The sequence below is a fragment of the Capra hircus genome, chromosome 22, assembly GCF_001704415.2.
Source record: "Capra hircus breed San Clemente chromosome 22, ASM170441v1, whole genome shotgun sequence".
NCBI lineage: Eukaryota > Metazoa > Chordata > Mammalia > Artiodactyla > Bovidae > Capra > Capra hircus.
The window spans coordinates 42,384,872-42,403,140 of NC_030829.1; the positions used below are offsets into that span (position 1 = coordinate 42,384,872).

Genomic DNA, 18,269 nt, shown 5'->3' on the forward strand with positions numbered 1-18,269 from the left:
GGGAGGCTAGGGATTGGTCTGGAAAAGCCTGTGTTATTTACACTATAGTTAATTACACTGTAAATATTGGTAGCAGTATATTTGAATGAAATGTCTTCTTGAGGAATTGCTAATTGTAGAAAATTTGCAGTTAGTGCACCCAGACAAAGTTGCTCAAAAATGGGGTAAATACCACTATTATTGGAGAATAAAAAGACAGTTTTTAAGGAAGCATCAATACTTCAGTATAGCACCCTGAAACAGGTTTGGCTATTTTAAGCCTGCTCTGTTACCTCTGAGACCTAAAAGAAGCAGAACATAAAAATGAGCCTCTATCAGTTTGAAGCAAACGTAATCTCTGTGATCATAGCTGTGGTCTAAATCTATTAAAGATGTTCAGATTCAGTGTCCTTGGTATCACTGTGGGTTGACCTGAGTAGTGAGCAATAAACTTGTGTATTATAATTCTGGCTTGAAGATATGTGCTTGGAAAGTGAAACCGACAGTCAGTGTTTTGTGTCTGTCTCTAAGCAGGCCAAGAGCCTGTATAAAATGACAGGTGAATTTTTAGGAAAAGAAACCCATAATGGTTTCCTATTTAGTAGGTGACAGTATGTCCCAAGATAACACAAGCTTAAGGGGCTGGAACAAGCATGGTTATTAAAGGCTAGCAGCTTCTCAGTTCATACAAATTGAATTTTTTCATACGCTGGAAAACTAGTAATATAGGATAGAGTACTGAAATAAATTAGCATATTAAGTGAATTTATACACTCAAGTATGTGTGCACTTTGAATGTAAGGAAGACATTTTATTACTTCTTCAAAGAAAAAGGCAATTTTTAAATTCTGCATTTGATCTCCCCGTTGAAAAGGTCCTATATGATAGGTTACATCAGTTTGATGATTATCCAAAAAAGTGGTTATTATATTGATGGGAATCTTTTCATCTTCTCTCTCTTTTTTCAGAATTACTGATTTGAGGAACATAAAAAGAAGATTGTATTTATCTACAGTCCATAAGGAATTGTCTTCAACCCCGCTTCATGCAAAAATCCCACTCTTCATGATCAAGCGCAAAATTGTAAGTGTCACATGAATATTGCTTAAAATATTAAATTTATTTCAGTAAATATTAATTCTGGGCCTACTCTGTATATGAAGCATTTGTTAGGTTACATGAATGTATTAAAAATGAATACACATTAAAAAGTGTATTCTCTTCCCTCCAGTGAAACAGCTTCAAATTTATGAGGTGGAAAAATATAATTGTTTGAATATCTAGAGTATCACCAAAACTGTGATAAGAAGCACAGTAGAGAGAGAATGTGCTGTTGGTACAGTGAAAGGGATGGAAATTGATCTGACTGCAGGATAAGAAAAGTTTTCACAGTTGCACAATTGCACTCATCTCACACGCTAGTAAAGTAATGCTCAAAATTCTCCAAGCCAGGCTTCAGCAATATGTGAACCGTGAACTTCCAGATGTCCAAGCTGGTTTTAGAAAAGACAGAGAAACCAGAGATCAAATTGCCAACATCCACTGGATCATCAAAAAAGCAAGAGAGTTTCAGAAAAACATCTAGTTCTGCTTTATTGACTATGCCAAAGCCTTTGACTGTGTGGATCACAATAAACTGTGGAAAATTCTGAAAGAGATGGGAATACCAGACCACCTGACCTGCCTCTTGAGAAACCTGTATGCAGGTCAGGAAGCAACAGTTAGAACTGGACATGGAACAACAGACTGGTTCCAAATAGGAAAAGGAGTGCGTCAAGGCTGTATATTGTCACCCTGCTTATTTAACTTCTATGCAGAGTACATCACGAGAAACACTGGGCTGGAAGAAGCACAAGCTGGAATTACGATTGCCAGGAAAAATATCAGTAACCTCAGATATGCATATGACACCACCCTTATGGCAAAAAGTGAAGAACTAAAGAGCCTCTTGATGAAAGTGAAAGAGGAGAGTGAAAAAGTTGGCTTAAAGCTCAACATTCAGAAAACAAAGATCATGGCATCCGGTCCCATCACTTCATGGGAAATAGATGGGGAAACAGTGGAAACAGTGTCTGACTTTATTTGTCTGGGCTCCAAAATCACTGTAGATGGTGATTGCAGCCGTGAAATTAAAAGACACTTACTCCTTGGAAGGAAAGTTATGACGAACCTAGATAGCATATTAAAAAGCAGAGACATTACTTTGTCCACAAAGGTCCATCTAGTCAAGGCTATGGCTTTTCCAGTTAGTCATGTGTAGATGTGAAAGTTGGACCATAAAGAAAGCTGAGCACTGAAGAATTGATGCTTTTGAACTGTGGTGTTGGAGAAGACTCTTGTGAGTCCCTTGGACTGCAAGGAGATCCAACCAGTCCATCCTAAAGGAGATCAGTCCTGGGTGTTCATTGGAAGGACTGATGTTGAAGCTGAAACTCAAATACTTTAGCCACCTAATGCGAAGAGCTGACTCATTTGAAAAGACCCTGATGCTGGGAAAGATTGAGGGCAGGAGGAGAAGGGGATGACAGAGAATGAGATGGTTGGATGGCATCACCGACTCGATGGACATGAGTTTGGGTAAACTCCAGGATTTGATGATGAGCAAGGAGGCCTGGTGTGCTGCAGTTCATAGGGTCGCAAAGAGTCGGACACGACTGAGTGAACTGAACTGAACATGAAGGAGATTGTTCTTTTCATGGACTTTGAAGAACTGTATTAGTAGAATTTCAACAGGTAAAGATGCAAAACTGAGCATTTCTAGTCCTAGTCCTTATTAATGCCCTAGTCCTTATTAATCCCAGTCTGGAGTAGTGCATATGATATCCTCGTCTGTACTTTTTAGTCCCCTCAAGCCATTCCAAATGTCACTACCAGATTAATCTTCCCAAGCACAGAATTGACTGTATGTTATTTTCCAACCAAGCTTAATAGCTTCCTTTTCTCTCTAAAGTGGCTCCCAGAGAGTGGAATATGCATTGCATATGAAATGGAAAGTTGTGCATATTTGGAGAAGAGAGAATGATGCATCATTGTTGCCAGATTTCTTAAAGTAGCCTTAAGGAAACCTCAGTTCTATAATCCAGTAGCTTGGTACAGATTGGGAGATTTGTGTAACCTCTGAGACCCCAAGCGGCATAATGTATAAGTAGGTAAGCAGTAGGTTACAGGCTAATAAATTTTGGCCTGATATGACTGACTAGTCTTTTTCAAATGTCAGTCATTTCAGTACTACTCTCATGACTACCATGTTTGGATACTAACTGTTCCAGTGTAAATAATACTTTCCTTTTAAACCAACTCAACTTTATTTTTTTACTTAAATTTATTTTTTTTAAGTTATATCACACTTATGAATGGAAAACCAGTATAACTTTACAGAAATAAAAATTAACCATAACAGTAAACATACTGAAAACACGGTATTTGAGAGTCTAGTTAAGTACTATTTCCTGTTAAGGGTTCTGTCCTGAGGCCTACTCTTAAATTAACAGGAACTTATCAAGAGTTAGATTCATGTAGAAACATTTTCTTGGGCATAATTAGGATTGAAACAAAACTGATAGAGGGAAATTTGTATTCTGTGATCCATAGCCATTTAATGCCATGCCCATGAACAGTCTTAAACCATTTCACATGCAATGCATATTCCACTCTTTGGGAGCCACTTTAGAGAGAAAAGGAAGCTATTAAGCTTGGTTTGAAAAATAACATACAGTCAATTCTGTGCTTGGGAAGATTAATCTGGTAGTGACATTTGGAATGGCTTGAGGGGACTAAAAAGTACAGACTAGGATATCATATACAGTACTCTAGATTGGGATTAATAAGGACTAGGGCAGTAGCAGTAGAGGAATGGATGTGAAATAACATCAGAAGCTTATGGTCCAATGAACTAAGACATATTTAAACAGAGCGGTTCTATATCATGTAGTACATGCTGTGTGAGCAGAACCCACAGTGACTGTGGAGCACCAGCGGAATGATCAGAGAAGGGCTCCTAAAGAAGAAGATGCCTGAGCTGGGCCCTGAAAGATAAGAAGGCATTAACCAGGTTGAGTGGGGGTGGTATTCCTAGAAGAGAAATAGTAGCAGTAAGAGCTGCATGAGATGCACAGGTAAGTCCAATAATTCAGTGTTGCTGAAGAGAGACCAGTAGGAAAGTAGTAAGGCTGGAGAGGAAAACCGGGCAGCCTCCTGGTAGGCTTTGAGTTTACAGCCACAGATCCTGAATTTTTATTCTCTAGGTGATAGGGAGCTACTGAAGGGCTTGCAGGAGGAGTGCCTGGTCAGATTTACATTTTAGATGGAATATCAGTTTGGAGGATGGGTGGGAAGGATGAGACTGGAAATCAGCAGGACCAGTTAGAAAGTCAGTGCAATTGTAGCAAGAAGGTAAGCTCCATGAGAGCAGAGTTTGTATCATTTTGTCAGTCTTGTATCCCCAGTGCCTATAGCAGGACCTGACTCCTCCTAGACACTTGGAGATTCAGATGGTAAAGAATCTGCCTGCAGTGCAGGAGACCCAGGTTCAATCCCTGAGTTAGGAAGATCCCGTGGAGAAGGGACTAGGGACCTATTCCAGGAATAGCAATCTGGAGAATTCCATGGACAGAGGAGCCTAATAATGATAGCTTACTGTGAATGATGTCGAGTTCGTGATCTCCAAAGATTTATCTTCAGGACCAAAGACCAGGTTTGATCACTCAAGAGCTTTTGTGTAGCGAAGTTTTATTAAAGTATATAAAGGGACAGAGGAGGCTTCTGACATAGACATCAGAAAGGGGACAGAGAGTGCTCCCCTCACTAGTCTTGGCAAGGGAGCCATATACTTTTTCAAGTGGTTATTACAGTAAGTCAAAAGAATGTCTAAAGGTTGTAAAGGTCTTACCAGACCCAATCCCAGAATATACATTTTAAGATAACAGGATTAGTCAGAAGGTTCTTAAGAAGGAGAAAGATGTCCTCAAGCATGATACATTGTTGTTATATAATCATTGGTACAGAGTTTAAGGGAGAACATATCCTTGAGCAAGATGAGTTGTTTTGTTGTGCAATCATCAGCTCTGAGCTTAAAGAAAAAAACATCTGTCCTTTTCTTCTCCTTAAGAACTCCAGACCCCTCTACCCACCTTGAGAGCCCCAGACCCCTCTCTCCTCCTCAGGGACCCCAGACTTCTTATCAACCTACCTAGGAATTCACTCTCCCAGTAGGCTACAGTCCATGAAGCCACAAAGAATTGGACATAACTGAGCAAGGAAGACACACAGAGAGACAGTCAGTAATTCTAAAAATGGATGAATGAGTAGATGAATGATCTAGGTAAAAGAAATGAGGTCCTGAAGTTGGAAAATAGAAATCAGTGTAGATGAGGAAGCGGAATTGAAAAATAACTGTAGGTAATAGTTTTAATTGAAAATTAATTAAAAATGAAGAAGGAAAAGTCAAGGATGACACTGAGTTGGCTTCCTAGTTTGGTTGACTGGCGACAGAATCAATACATAGAAATCAAGGAGAAAGAAGGTTAGAAAGGAAACATGGAAATGTTGGTAAAGGAGTCTGAAACATTCAGATTGAGAATTTGGGGTGATTTTGGTGATTATGAAAGTGAAAGAGGAGAGTGAAAAAGTTGGCTTAAAACTCATTCAGAAAACTAAGATCATGGCATCAAGTCACATCACTTTATGGCAAATAGAAGGGGGAACAGTGAGAGAATTTATTTTGGGGGGCTCCAAAATCACTGCACATGGTAATTGCAGCCATGAAATTAAAAGATGCTTACTCCTTGGAAGAAAAGCTGTGACCAACCTGTTATGGGAAGCACACTGATTGAAACCTCCTACCCTGGCCAGGCACCATAGTAACCATTTGCATGAGTTGTTTTATGACAGGAGATCCTGATAAGGAATATGGAACTAATAAGCCACCACCAGCCAGAAGAGTTCAGGAAAGGTCGAAAGGAGACACCGGTTGTCCGTCCACTTCCCAGAATCCCTCTCACTAGCATCCATCTTGGCTGAGCATGTGTGCGCCACCAGGAAAGACTCTGAATTAGAATGATTGGCCAAAGACCACCCAGAAACTAATCCCATCACCATAAAACCCAAGACTGCGAGTCATGCGGCAGAGCAGTTCTCCTGAGTTCCCTTACCCTACTGCTCTCCACCCAGGTGCCCTTTCCCAATAAAATCTCTTGCTTTGTCAGCACATGTGTCTCCTCAGACAATTCATTTCCAAGTGTTAGACAAGAGCCCAGTTTCGGGCCCTGGAAGTGGTCCGCCTTCCTGCAACAACCCTAGACAGCATGTTGAAAACCAGAGACATTACTTTGCTGACAAAGGTCCATCTAGTCAAAGCTATGATTTTTCCAGTAGTCATGTATGGATGTGAGAGTTGTCCTATAAAGAAAGCTGAGCACCAAAGAATTGATGCTTTTGAACTGTGGTGTTGGAGAAGACTCTTGAGAGTCCCTTGGACTGCAAGGAGATCCAGCCAGTCCATCCTGAAGGAAATCAGTCCTGAATATTCATTAGAAGGGCTTCCCTGGTGGCTCAGACGATAAAGCGTCTGCCTACGATGCGGGAGACCCGGGTTCAATCCCTGGCTTGGGAAGATCTGGAGAAGGAAATGGCAACCCACTCCAGTATTCTTGCCTGGAAAATCCCATGGATGGAGGAGTGTGGTAGGCTACAGTCCATGGGGTCGCAGAGAGTCGGACACGACTGAACAACTTCACTTTCATTCATTGGAAAGACTGATGCTGAAGCTGAAACTCCAATACTTTGGCCACCTGATGTGAAAACTGACTCATTGGAAAAGACCCTGATGCTGGGAAAGATTGAAGGTGGGAGGAGAAGAGGACGACAAAGGATGAGATGGTTCCATGACATCACCAAGTTGATGGACGTGAGTTTGAGTAACCTCCGGGAGTTGGTGATGAACAAGGAAGCCTGGCGTGCTGCAGTCCATGGGGTCACATAGAGTCGGACATGACTGAGTGACTGAACTGAACTGAACTCAGCATACAAGTGGCACCTAAAATCATGAGAATGGATGAAATTGCCTGCAAAGAGAGTAGAGAATGGCAGCAGCAACAATAAAAGAGGCTAGAGAAGGAGATGCAAGGACTTGCCCAGGAAAAGGGATGGGCAAAGGAAGAAGAATGCACGAAGGAGGCAGGGCCACAATAAGAACGTGATGTGAAGCATGAAGCAGAGTAAAGTGTATCAAAACCAACCAAGTTTTGCTAAGAGAAAGTCAGTATGTGAAAATATTTGGAAATGTGGCTATCAAGAGGCCATAAATAACTTCATTAACAAGTTTTGATGTATGAATCAGTGCAGTGCGCTGAGCAAATGGAAGGTGCAGACATGGGAGCATCCTGACCATTGTTTTTAGTAGGCAGATCCACTGGGCTTGATGCTAAAGTGGATATAAATAGGGAAGGGGGAGGAATCAAAGATAACTAAGGTTTTGAGTCTGAGAAATCTTGGAGACTGAACCCAGTAACCCATAGAGCTGGACTAAATTGATGGTTTCTGTTTATAGAATTATTTTAATTCATGGTATGTTAAACATTCACAAATGCAAAAGATTAAATGCAAATACTTCAGTTATTAAGGTTAAATTATTTAAGACATTAAGGAAGTGCTTAATGCTTAAGACATTAAGGAAAGCTCCTCCGTCCATGGTATTCTCCAGGTAAGAATACTGGAGTGGGTTGCCATTTCCTTCTCCAGGGGATCTTCCCGACCTAAGGATCGAACCCAGGTCTCCCACATTGCAGGCAGACACTTTAACCTCTGCACCACCAGGGAAGCCCTAGGAAATGCTTTAGTGCCTTACAAATGAAATTATATCTGTTGTCTTATATTTGGGTATGATTTCCTTATTCATCTAAGATTGTTTAAAGTTCAGTGTTAGGTAGTTTCCAAGAGTTAAATCATATGTAAGACCCATACATTATTCTGTGTGTGGTTAATAAATCAGGATTGTCATTACCTCGCTTTTGTGACTTCAGTCACCCTTGTCAGTTAACTAACTGAAGTTTTTGAATATGGTTTTGAAATCTGAAGCAATCATTCTGTACATAATTATAATCTACACACATAGGCCAAACTTTAGATAAGGATTTTATCTCCTGTTTGCTCCTTAGGTGCTACATCTTCCAGGAAGCCCTCCATGGTTTCCCCTCTGTTGATTAGACATTTTTAGGTACAGTTATCATCATTACCATCCACAGATTCATAATTCTTATAACACTTGTTCACCCAGCACTTTAATTCTGTGTTTACTTGTCTGTCTACCCCTTTAGACTGTCAGCATATCTCATCTGGCTTTTATCCCTAGTCCTTATGTGTGTAGAACATATTAAGTGCTTAGTAACTGTTGAACAATCAAAGGTCCTAATATGCCTACTAACTTGGAACATAAAATAATGAGTTTATCATGGACAAATTGTATAAGCTTTGTGATGTGCTTACCTGTTCTATAAACATCCAGGAGTATTCAAGCAACTATTAAGAAACTCGATTCTAAAACTTTATCTCATTTTTCCTCATCACCACCCACCCCAACCCCATCCAGGAGATGCTACAGCAGTAGAGGGTGTTCCCTTTCCACTACTAACATAGTCTGTTCCAAATGAGTCCTTATTGAATCAAAACTGAGTCGTGTTTTAAGGGAAATTTCCACAGAAAGCAGTAAGGTGTCATAGAGCACTCCATTCATTCAAAATGCCATGACTAGGGTTCTCCCTGGCATTGGTGTTATATTGGCCCCAGTTCTCTGCTTTTTACCAAAGCACTTTTCACTTTTATCTGCTTTTAAAGAGCCATAGATATTTTGTTGATAAAGTTCAAAATATAGTATTTTAAAAGCATTTCAGCTGACATTTAAATCAGGCAATTTCACATAAAATTTCTGACCTCTTTTTTAAAAAATTAAGACATTAACTGACCCTGCTTTCTTGAACATCAGGAAGTCAGAGCTGAGTGGCAACTGCAAATTCTCCTATGAAGCTTAATCTTCTCCATTCTAAGAATGTGGGTACGATCAGAGCTTTTCTGTTTCACTCATTTAAGTGACCTACCTGGCCCCCCTCACCTATAGTTTGCAACCCCTAATTTTGAGGAGATTGCCAAATGGTCCAGTTTTCCTTGGTTCCTTAGCTAAAGCCTTCACATAACCAGAGACAGCAAATAGAGTTGATATTTTTATAGCCACACCAACATGAATATTTATTTAGAGGCTACATACTGTTCCAGTTACTGTAGAATGTTCACCCTAATAAAAAATTTTATTTTTCATGTTATTCTTAATTATGATGGATTCATCTTAACATTTAGCTTATAACACTTTATACTTTTAATTTAGGTTTTCAATGACAAGAGCAATTTTAAAAGTTAATAACCATCCTATTAAACAGTGGAGGTAGCCACTTAGTCAGGACTCACTGAAATCAATCTTACTTCTTCTTTAATATAATTTCAATTAGTTGGTGATGGTATCAGATGAACATCAATGTCTTGCCACCAAAGTATGTATTAATGTACAGTGAATTTAATTCTATTTGAATAGGAAGTCTGGGGATGAGATACTGCTGAAAATGAATCTTTTATTGGTGATATAACAAAGTAGTATGATAAATTACAACACCAAATTCTTTTAGTAATTTTTACCACTCAGACACCCACTGTTTGTCATTTAAATAGATAGAATTACTCTTTAGGAGTTGTATTTTCTTGTACCACAACTCTGATGGAATATGTTATAGATTTTATTATAAACTGGAAGTGTGGCTTATTTTTAAAATTTTCCCTTAAAGATAATTTTTCCCATAGAGCCAATTATTCAGAAATTTTTTCATTCTCAGCAGTATTTAATTTCATGAGTGTCAATGAATGAACAGAGAAAGGGGGAGACAGATTTTTTAGATGTATATTCAATATATAATTAGAGAATGGCTTCTCAATAAGATCATTTTAACCTAGAATCCAAAATAGTATTTATGGTACTTAAATTTGACAGTTTGTAAATGTTTTGATGTGTAAATCATTTATTATCTATTTTTCACTCTATTCACCTGTCTAGTATGGTTGTTGAAGAGATTTGGGAAAAGAAGAGCACTTTCATACTTTTCTCTGCTGACCCTGAATGGTTATGTGTAGTGGGAACAACACACAAAAATGTTTGTTCTGAGAAATGAATGATTACCTAGTATAAGGATCACTGTCTTTTCAAATCACATGAACAGGCAGATATTATTAAAGTGTGGGCCTCCAGAGCTAGATTGTAGGGGGTTTGACTCCTAGTTGTCACTTCCTGTCTTTAGGCCCCTGGGCAAGTCAGATATCTCTCTGTGCTTCAATTTCCTCATAGGTTAGGTCATGGCAACTACAGAATCTGCTTTATAGAGTTGCTAGTATTAAATGAGTTATTACTTAGAACCGTGCCAAGCTCATAGTAAGTGCTTTAGTTAATGTTAGTTCATACTTATTACCATTTTAGTATTTTCTCTTGACCTGAATCAATGTTTTATAATTTGTGAATATGTTATCATAATGAAAGTCTAAACTTGCAGTTTGTTTCAGTGAAGAGATGTCTGTTGAGCCCCTTCTGTAGGCCAAGGTCTGTGACAAGTGAAAGGAATCCAAAGGTGAATGAAGCACAGTCTTTTCATCAAGGAGATTATAGTAGGCAGAGGAGGCAAACGTATAAACAGTTACTGAGGATGGGCTGTGTTAACACCAAACTAGTCTTAGGTGGGGAATGCTGGTAAAAGGAAATATCAGACTTGCCTAGCTAAGTTAGAGCTTGTTCTAAGTGGAGATACTGGAGCTAAATTGTGAATCCATACAAATGAAAGCATGGAGGTTCATGTCATGTGTGATCCCTTAACTGGGATATATAATGAGAATGTACAGACTCAAAATGCTGGAAAAGAAGGGTGGAAGAAATAAACCATGAAGGGCCTTAAAAGCCATATTAAAAAGTTTGGTTTTTAGTCCACTAGAGATTTCTTTTAAATGTTAACATGGAGAAGTTTCATGATGTCATCTGTGTTCTAGAAAATGAGTACATTGTCAGAATAAAAATAGCTGGAGGCAGAAAGACCAATTAAAAGTCTGTTCAAAGTCCAGGTGAGACATAATTAACCTGAAAATGAGTATAGTAGCAAGGAAGTAGAGGAGAAAGACATATAAAAGATACTTCAGGAGTTAAATCAGTGAGAAAAAAAAAACAAAGGGAGAAAATGGCACCGAATTACTCTGGCACTTGGAATTGGCAAAGTAGTTGTGTTAACCAACAGGGTAAATGTCTTATGAAACAAGACCCCGTTTCCCCCACAGTCAGTCTCTCCCATCAGGAAGCTTCCATAAGCCTCTTATCCTTATCCCTCAGAGGGCAGACAGAATGAAAACCACAGTCACAGAAAACTAATCAGATCACATGGACCACAGTCTTGTCCAACTCAGTGAAACTATGAGCCATGCCGAGTAGGGCCACGCAAGATGAATAGGTCATGGTGGAGAGTTGTGACAAAACGTAGTCCTCTGGAGAAGGGAATGGCATTTCAGCATTCTTGCCTTGAGAACCCAATGAACAATATGAAAAGGCAAAAAGATAATGACACTGAAAGATGAATTCCCCAGGTCGGTGGGTGCCAAATATGCTACTGGAGAAGAGTAGAGAAATAACTCCAGAAAGAATGAAGAGACGGAGTCAAAGCAAAAACAATGCCCAGTTGTGGATGTCACTGGCAATGGAAGTAAAGTCTGATGCTGTAAAGAACAGTATTGCATAGGAACCTGGAATGTTAGGTCCATGAATCAAGGCAAATTAGAAGTGGTCAAACAGGAGATGGCAAGAGTGACCATCAACATTTTAGGAATCAGCGAACTAAAATAGACTGGAATGGGTGGGTTTAACTCAGATGACCATTATATCTACTACTGTGGGCAAGAATCCCTTAGAAGAAATGAAGTAGCCTTCATAGTCAACAAAAGAGTCCGAAATGCAGTTCTTGCGTGCAGTCTCAAAAATGACAGAATGATCTCTGTTCATTTCCAAAGCAAACCATTCAGTATCACAGTAATCCAAGTCTGTGCCACAACCAGTAATGCTGAAGAAGCTGAAGTTGAATGGTTCTATGAAGACCTACAAGACTTTCTAGAACTAACACCCCCAAAAGATGTCCTTTTCATTATAGCTGACTCGAATGCAAAAGTAAGTCAAGACATACTGGAGTAACAGGCAAATATGGCCTTGGAGTACAAAACGAAGCAGGGCAAAGGCTAACAGAGTTTTGCCAAGAGAACACATTGGTCATAGCAAACACCCTCTTCCAACAATACAAGAGAAGACTACACATGGACATCACCAGATGGTCAACACCAAAATCAGGTTGATTATATTCTTTGTAGCCAAAGATGGAGAAGCTCTATACAGTCAGCAAAAACAAGACCAGGAGCTGACTGTGGCTCAGATCATGAACTCCTTATTGTCAAATTCAGACTTAAATTGAAGAAAGTATGGAAAATCATTCAGGTATGACGTAAATCAAATCCCTTACAATTATACGGTGCAAGTGACAAACAGATTATATCAGATTCTGATCTGATAGACAGAGTGCCTGAAGAACTATGGATGGAAGTTTGTGACATTGTACAGGAGGCAGTGATCAAGACCATCCCAAGAAAAAGCAATGCAAAAAGGAAAATGGTTTTCTGAGGAGGCCTTACAAACAGCTATGAAAAGAAGAGAAGCAAAAGGCAAAGGAGAAAAGGAAAAATGTACCATTTGAATGTAGAGTTCCAAAGAGTAGCAAGGAGAGATAAGAAAGCCTTCCTCAGGGATCAGTGCAGAGAAATAGAGGGAAACAATGGAATGGGATAGACCAGAGATCTCTTCAAGAAAATTAGAGATACCAACGGAATATTTCATGCAAAGATGGGCACAATAAAAGACAGAAATGGTATGGACCTAACAGAAGCAGAAGATATTAAGAAGAGCTGCCAAAAATACACAGAAGAACTATACAAAAAAAGATCTTCATGACCCAGATAACCATGATAGTGTGATCACTCACCTAGAGCCAGACATCCTGGAATGCAAAGTTAAGTGGGCCTTATGAAGCATCACTATGAACAAAGCTAGTGGAGGTGATGGAATTCCAGTTGAGCTATTTCAAATCCTGAAAGATGATGCTCAACATGCCAGCAAATTTGGAAAACTCAGCAGTGGCCACAGGACTGGAAAAGGTCAGTTTTCTTTCCAATTCCAAAGAAAGGCAATGCCAAAGAACACTCAAACTACCACACAATTGCTCTCATCTCACATGCTAGCAAAGTAATGCTCAAAATTCTCCAAGCCAGGCTTCAACAGTATGTGAACCGTGAACTTCCAGATTTTCAAGCTGGATTTAGAAGAGGCAGAGGAACCAGAGATCAAATTGCCAACACCTGTTGGATCATCAGAAAAGCACGAGAGTTCCAGAAAAACATCTACTTCTGCTTTATTAACTACGCCAAAGCCTTTGACTGTGCGGATCACAGCAGACTGTGGAAAATTCTTAAAGAGATGGTATTACCAGACCACCTGACCTGCCTCCTGAGAAATCTGTGTGTAGGTCAAGAAGCAACAGTTAGAACTGGACATGGAACATAAGGACATAAGGATAAGGGGAGCAAATCATGTAGAAGATAGAACAACCCTGAATAAGTACGCACCTCATAACAGTGCTTGAAATTGCACGAAGCAAAAACTAACAGAACTGAAGAAAGAGAAATGCTCAATTATAGATGAAGATTTCAACACTCTCCTCTCAGAAATTGACAGAAAATCAATAAACTTGAAAAATGCTATCAATCAACCTGACTTATATGACATTTCTAGAATGTTTACTCAAACAGGTGCAGAGTAACACTGTGTTCAAATGCACATTGAATTTCCACCAATATATATGATATATTAGGCTGTTTTATTCTCAGCAAAGTTAAAAAGACTGAAATTATACAAAGTATGTTCTGCAGTTATTAAAGTTAATAACAAAAAAGGTAATTGGAAATCCCCAAGTACTTGAAAATAAAGCAACATACTTCTAAACAACCTGTAGGTAAGCAAAAATTACAGGGAATATTAGAAAATAATTTAACTGATATTTTACTAATTTTAACTAGTAGTTAAAGCATACCAAAATTTGTGAGATGCATTAGAGGTATCTAAAGTATTAAGAAAGAAGTAATCAAGAGAGTAAGTCAATAAAATGGAAAATGGACAGTGGAGAAAAAAATCAATAAAACCAGGTGTGGATTTTTAAAAACTATTTAGTAAGTGATAAACCTAGACTAATCAAGCAAAAGAAAGACCACACACACACAATGTTAGTATGAAGACGAGATGTAAAGGAAAAGGAAAATGAGGAAATATTATGAACAATTTTGAACTTCCCAGGTGGCTCCCTGGGTAAAAGAATCCTCCTGCAGTACAGGAGATGTAGGTTCAATTCCTGGGTTGGGAAGATCTCCTGAAGTAGGGCATGGCAACCCACTCCAGTATTCCTGCCTGGAGAATCCATTTAACACAGGAGCCTGGCAGGCTACTATCCATAGGGTCACAAAGAGTCAGACATGACTGAGGCGACTGAACACACATGCATGTGTGAACAGTGTTACACTGATAAATTTGACGATTTAGATGAAGTAGGAAAATTTTTTCAAAGAAACAATTGCTAAAACTGATACTAAAAGAAATAGAAAATCTGAGTGGCCTTATATCTATATTATATTGAATCTGTAATTTAAAACATTGCCACAAAGAAAATCCAGGTTCAGATAGATTTATAGGTAAGTCTCACCAAACATTTGAGGAAAAATAATGCTCTTAGATAATAAGGGAGAAAGAACATTTTCCAGTTCACTTAATAAAATAAGGCTGCTGCTGCTGCTGCTGCTAAGTCACTTCAGTCATGTCTAACTCTGTGCGACCCCATAGATGGCAGCCCACCAGGCTCCCCCGTCCCTGGGATTCTCCAGGCAAGAACACTGGAGTGGGTTGCCATTGCCTTCTCCTAGCATAATTCTTATACCAAAACCAGGAAATGTAATTCCCAAAAGAGAACTATAAATCATCATCACTCGTGAACATAGACATATGGATCCTTAACATCATGACCAAGTAGTGTTTATCCAAGAATTCAAGGTTAATCTTACAATTTGATAATTAGTCAGTGTAATTTATCATGTTAACAGAATAAAGGGAAAAACTGTAAAATCATCTCAGTGAATGTCGAAAAATCAATTGATGAAAATTCATCAGCCATTATGATGGCTCACATCAAACTGTTACCAGAAGGAAACTTGTTCAGCTTGATCAAAGACCACTATAAAAACCTACAATTCAATCATATTTAATGATGAAATATTGAGTACTTACTCCTCAGATGGGGAACAAGTCAAAGATATCCAATCTGACAACTTCTGATCAGCATTGTATTCAGAGTCCACCCAGCAAGTGCAATAAGATAACAAAGAGAAATTTTACAGCATACAGATTGAAAAATAAGTAAAAATTTCTGTCTTTGCAGAAAACATAACCATCTTGTAGAAAATTCTAGGGAACCTACAAAAAACAAACAAAACCTTGTTAAAATAGGTGAGTTTAACAGGGTCCCAGAACACAATGTCAGTATACCAAAATCAATTTTATATTTCTATATAGATGTATTCATAGCAAGGAACAATTGAAAACTCTATAAATTTTAAAGACATTTACAACAGTGTCAAAAATATTCAAGAGTAAGTTTAACAAAATATATGTTAGCCTTTTACATTGAAAACTATAAAACATTGCTTAGAGAAAATGAAGACCTAAATAAATGGGAGCACGTTGTTAATGAATGAGAAGACTGTATTTGTTAAGATGCCAATACTTTTTCAGTAAATCTGTAGATTCAGTCTGATCCCAATTACAATCCCAGCGGGCTGCTTCTTTTTCTTTTTTTTTTCAGAATTTAATAAGCTACTTCTAAAATTTACATAGAAATTCATAGGTCCAAGAATAGCCAAAACCTTTTCAAAAAGTAAAATTTATAATTTATATCTCATGATTTCAAAACTTCATATAAGGTTATAGTAATCAAGATATTATGTACCTGGCATAGATACCAATAAAAAGTTCCAAACACCCACACATGTATACATCAACCAAAGCATCAAAACAGTTCAATAGGCAGAGTTTTTTTTTTTTTTTTTGAGAGCTGGAAATTCTGAGTATATACAAGAAAGAAAAATGAACCTCAGCGCATACTTCATACCATTTACAAAAATTTAATTTGAGGTGGATTATAGATCTAAATGTAAATACAAAAAGCTACTTTAAGATATTTCTTAGGGCCCAGAAAGCATTAACCATAATTAAGAAATTAATTGACAAAATAGGCTTCAATGAAATTTAAAACTGTGCATCAAAAAGATATTAAGAAAATGAATAAGCAAGCCACAAAATGGGAGATGATATTCTTAATATATATAACTCACAACAGACTTATTGAGACTAGATCCTACAACTCTATAATGAAAAGACATAGCTTTTTTTAAGGCAAAACTAATTCAACAGATTTTTACAGTTGATTAAATAAGTATATGAAGAGAAGCTCTATACAATCAGTCAGGGAAATACAAGTTAAAAAAACAGTTACCTCTACTACTTCACCCACTAAGAATGGCTAAAAGAGATAGAAATACTAAATGTTGTTGAGATGTAAAGCAGTTTCATGAATTTCTAGTATAAAGTGGAAAATGGTATAACTACTTTGAAAATACCTTTGGAGGTTTCTCATAAAGTTAAACATTTGCCCTTTGATCCAACAGTTCTACTTCTTGCTGTCTATCTAAGGAAATGAAAATATGTATATACAAATTTGCATTTTATATCAGCTTTATTTATGATGGCCAAAATGTTGAAATAACTCAAAAGTCCAACAGCAGAAGACTGAACAAATGGTGCTCTATGCACAGAGTGAGGTACTGCTCAGCAAAACAAGAATAAACTACCAATGTATCAACACTGATGAGCCTCAGATGTTAGCCTGAGTGTGAGAAGCCATTTACTGTGATTTCATTTATATAAATAGAATAGACAAAATTAATCTAAGGTGAAAGAAATTAGTGCTTATACCTTAAAAGATATGAATGTGGAGACTGGTTGGAAAGCTGCACAAAAGATCTGTCTGGGGTGATTGAAATGTTGTGTACCTTTATGAGTTATGGTATGTAGATGTATGAGATGGTCAAAACTCATCAAACTATATCCTCAAAGTCTACATTTCATGGTATGAAAGTCAGAGAGCTTATATGGCTAATGTACATTGATCATTTACCATATGCTAGACACTATTCCAGTACTCTTGCCTGGAAAATCCCATGGATGGAGGAGCCTGGTGGGTTGCAGTCCATGGGGTCGCTAAGAGTCGGACACGACTGTGCAACTTCACTTTCACTTTTCACTTTCATGCATTGGAGAAGGAAATGGCAACCCATTCCAGTGTTCTTGCCTGGAGAATCCCAGGGATGGGGGAGCCTGGTGGGCTGCTGTCTATGGGGTCGCACAGAATCAGACACGACTGAAGCGACTTAGCAGCAGCAGCAGCAGCAGCAGCAGACACTATTAGAAATGCTTACATGTATTTAAACATTTAGTTCTAACAAACTCTATGAGAGATGCGTCATTATTATCACCATTTTACAAATAAGCAAAGAGAGACAGAACACACAACTGCAAAGATTATATGACTAATAAGTGGTAGAACTGGAATCCAAATCCAGACAGTTTGGCTCTAGAGTCCAAATCTTGCATCCCCGGAGGAATATATTTAAAAGGTATTGTCACTAGAGGTTAACTGGAGAGAGTTGCCAGATTAAGAAACAGAATATAGTTCAAATTTTTTAAGTATTTCAGGGTAATGAAATTAAATCTCAAGATGTGACCACATGACTGGATTAAGGAGTAAAGAGGAGAGGAAGACTTCTGAAGGAAAGGCGTTAACGGACTTTTAGTGTGTCAAACAGTATATCAGAGAGTAAGATGAACCTGATCCCAGTGTTTTCCAAGAATGTGTATAGGGTGGTGTGGTTTTACTCAAGTGTGTGTTCTCAAGTGGTGTGTCTGAGGAGGTGTAAGGAGTGAGTGGAGGGTGATGTGAAACTTAAAGGGTGGAAGGGCCTGTCTGTGCAATGCCTCAGGTTTCAAAGAAGGTAGGGTTTCACAGTCAGGAGAGCAGACTCTCTCCCAA

General features: G+C 38.3%; 1 protein-coding gene across 9 annotated transcripts in view; it reads left to right on the forward strand.

Moving 5' to 3' along the window:
* Positions 1–18,269, forward strand: part of C22H3orf67 (chromosome 22 C3orf67 homolog) — a 257,850-nt gene that overhangs the window by 90,415 nt on the left and 149,166 nt on the right. For 8 of the 9 annotated variants that reach the window (XM_013973669.2, XM_018038302.1, XM_005695771.3 and 5 more), the window contains exon 5: positions 948–1,062. In XM_013973669.2, coding sequence (XP_013829123.1) covers positions 948–1,062 — 115 coding nt within the window. Of the gene's footprint in view, positions 1–947; positions 1,063–18,269 lie in introns of those variants that run through there. The other variant, XM_018038305.1, reaches the window with a different exon arrangement.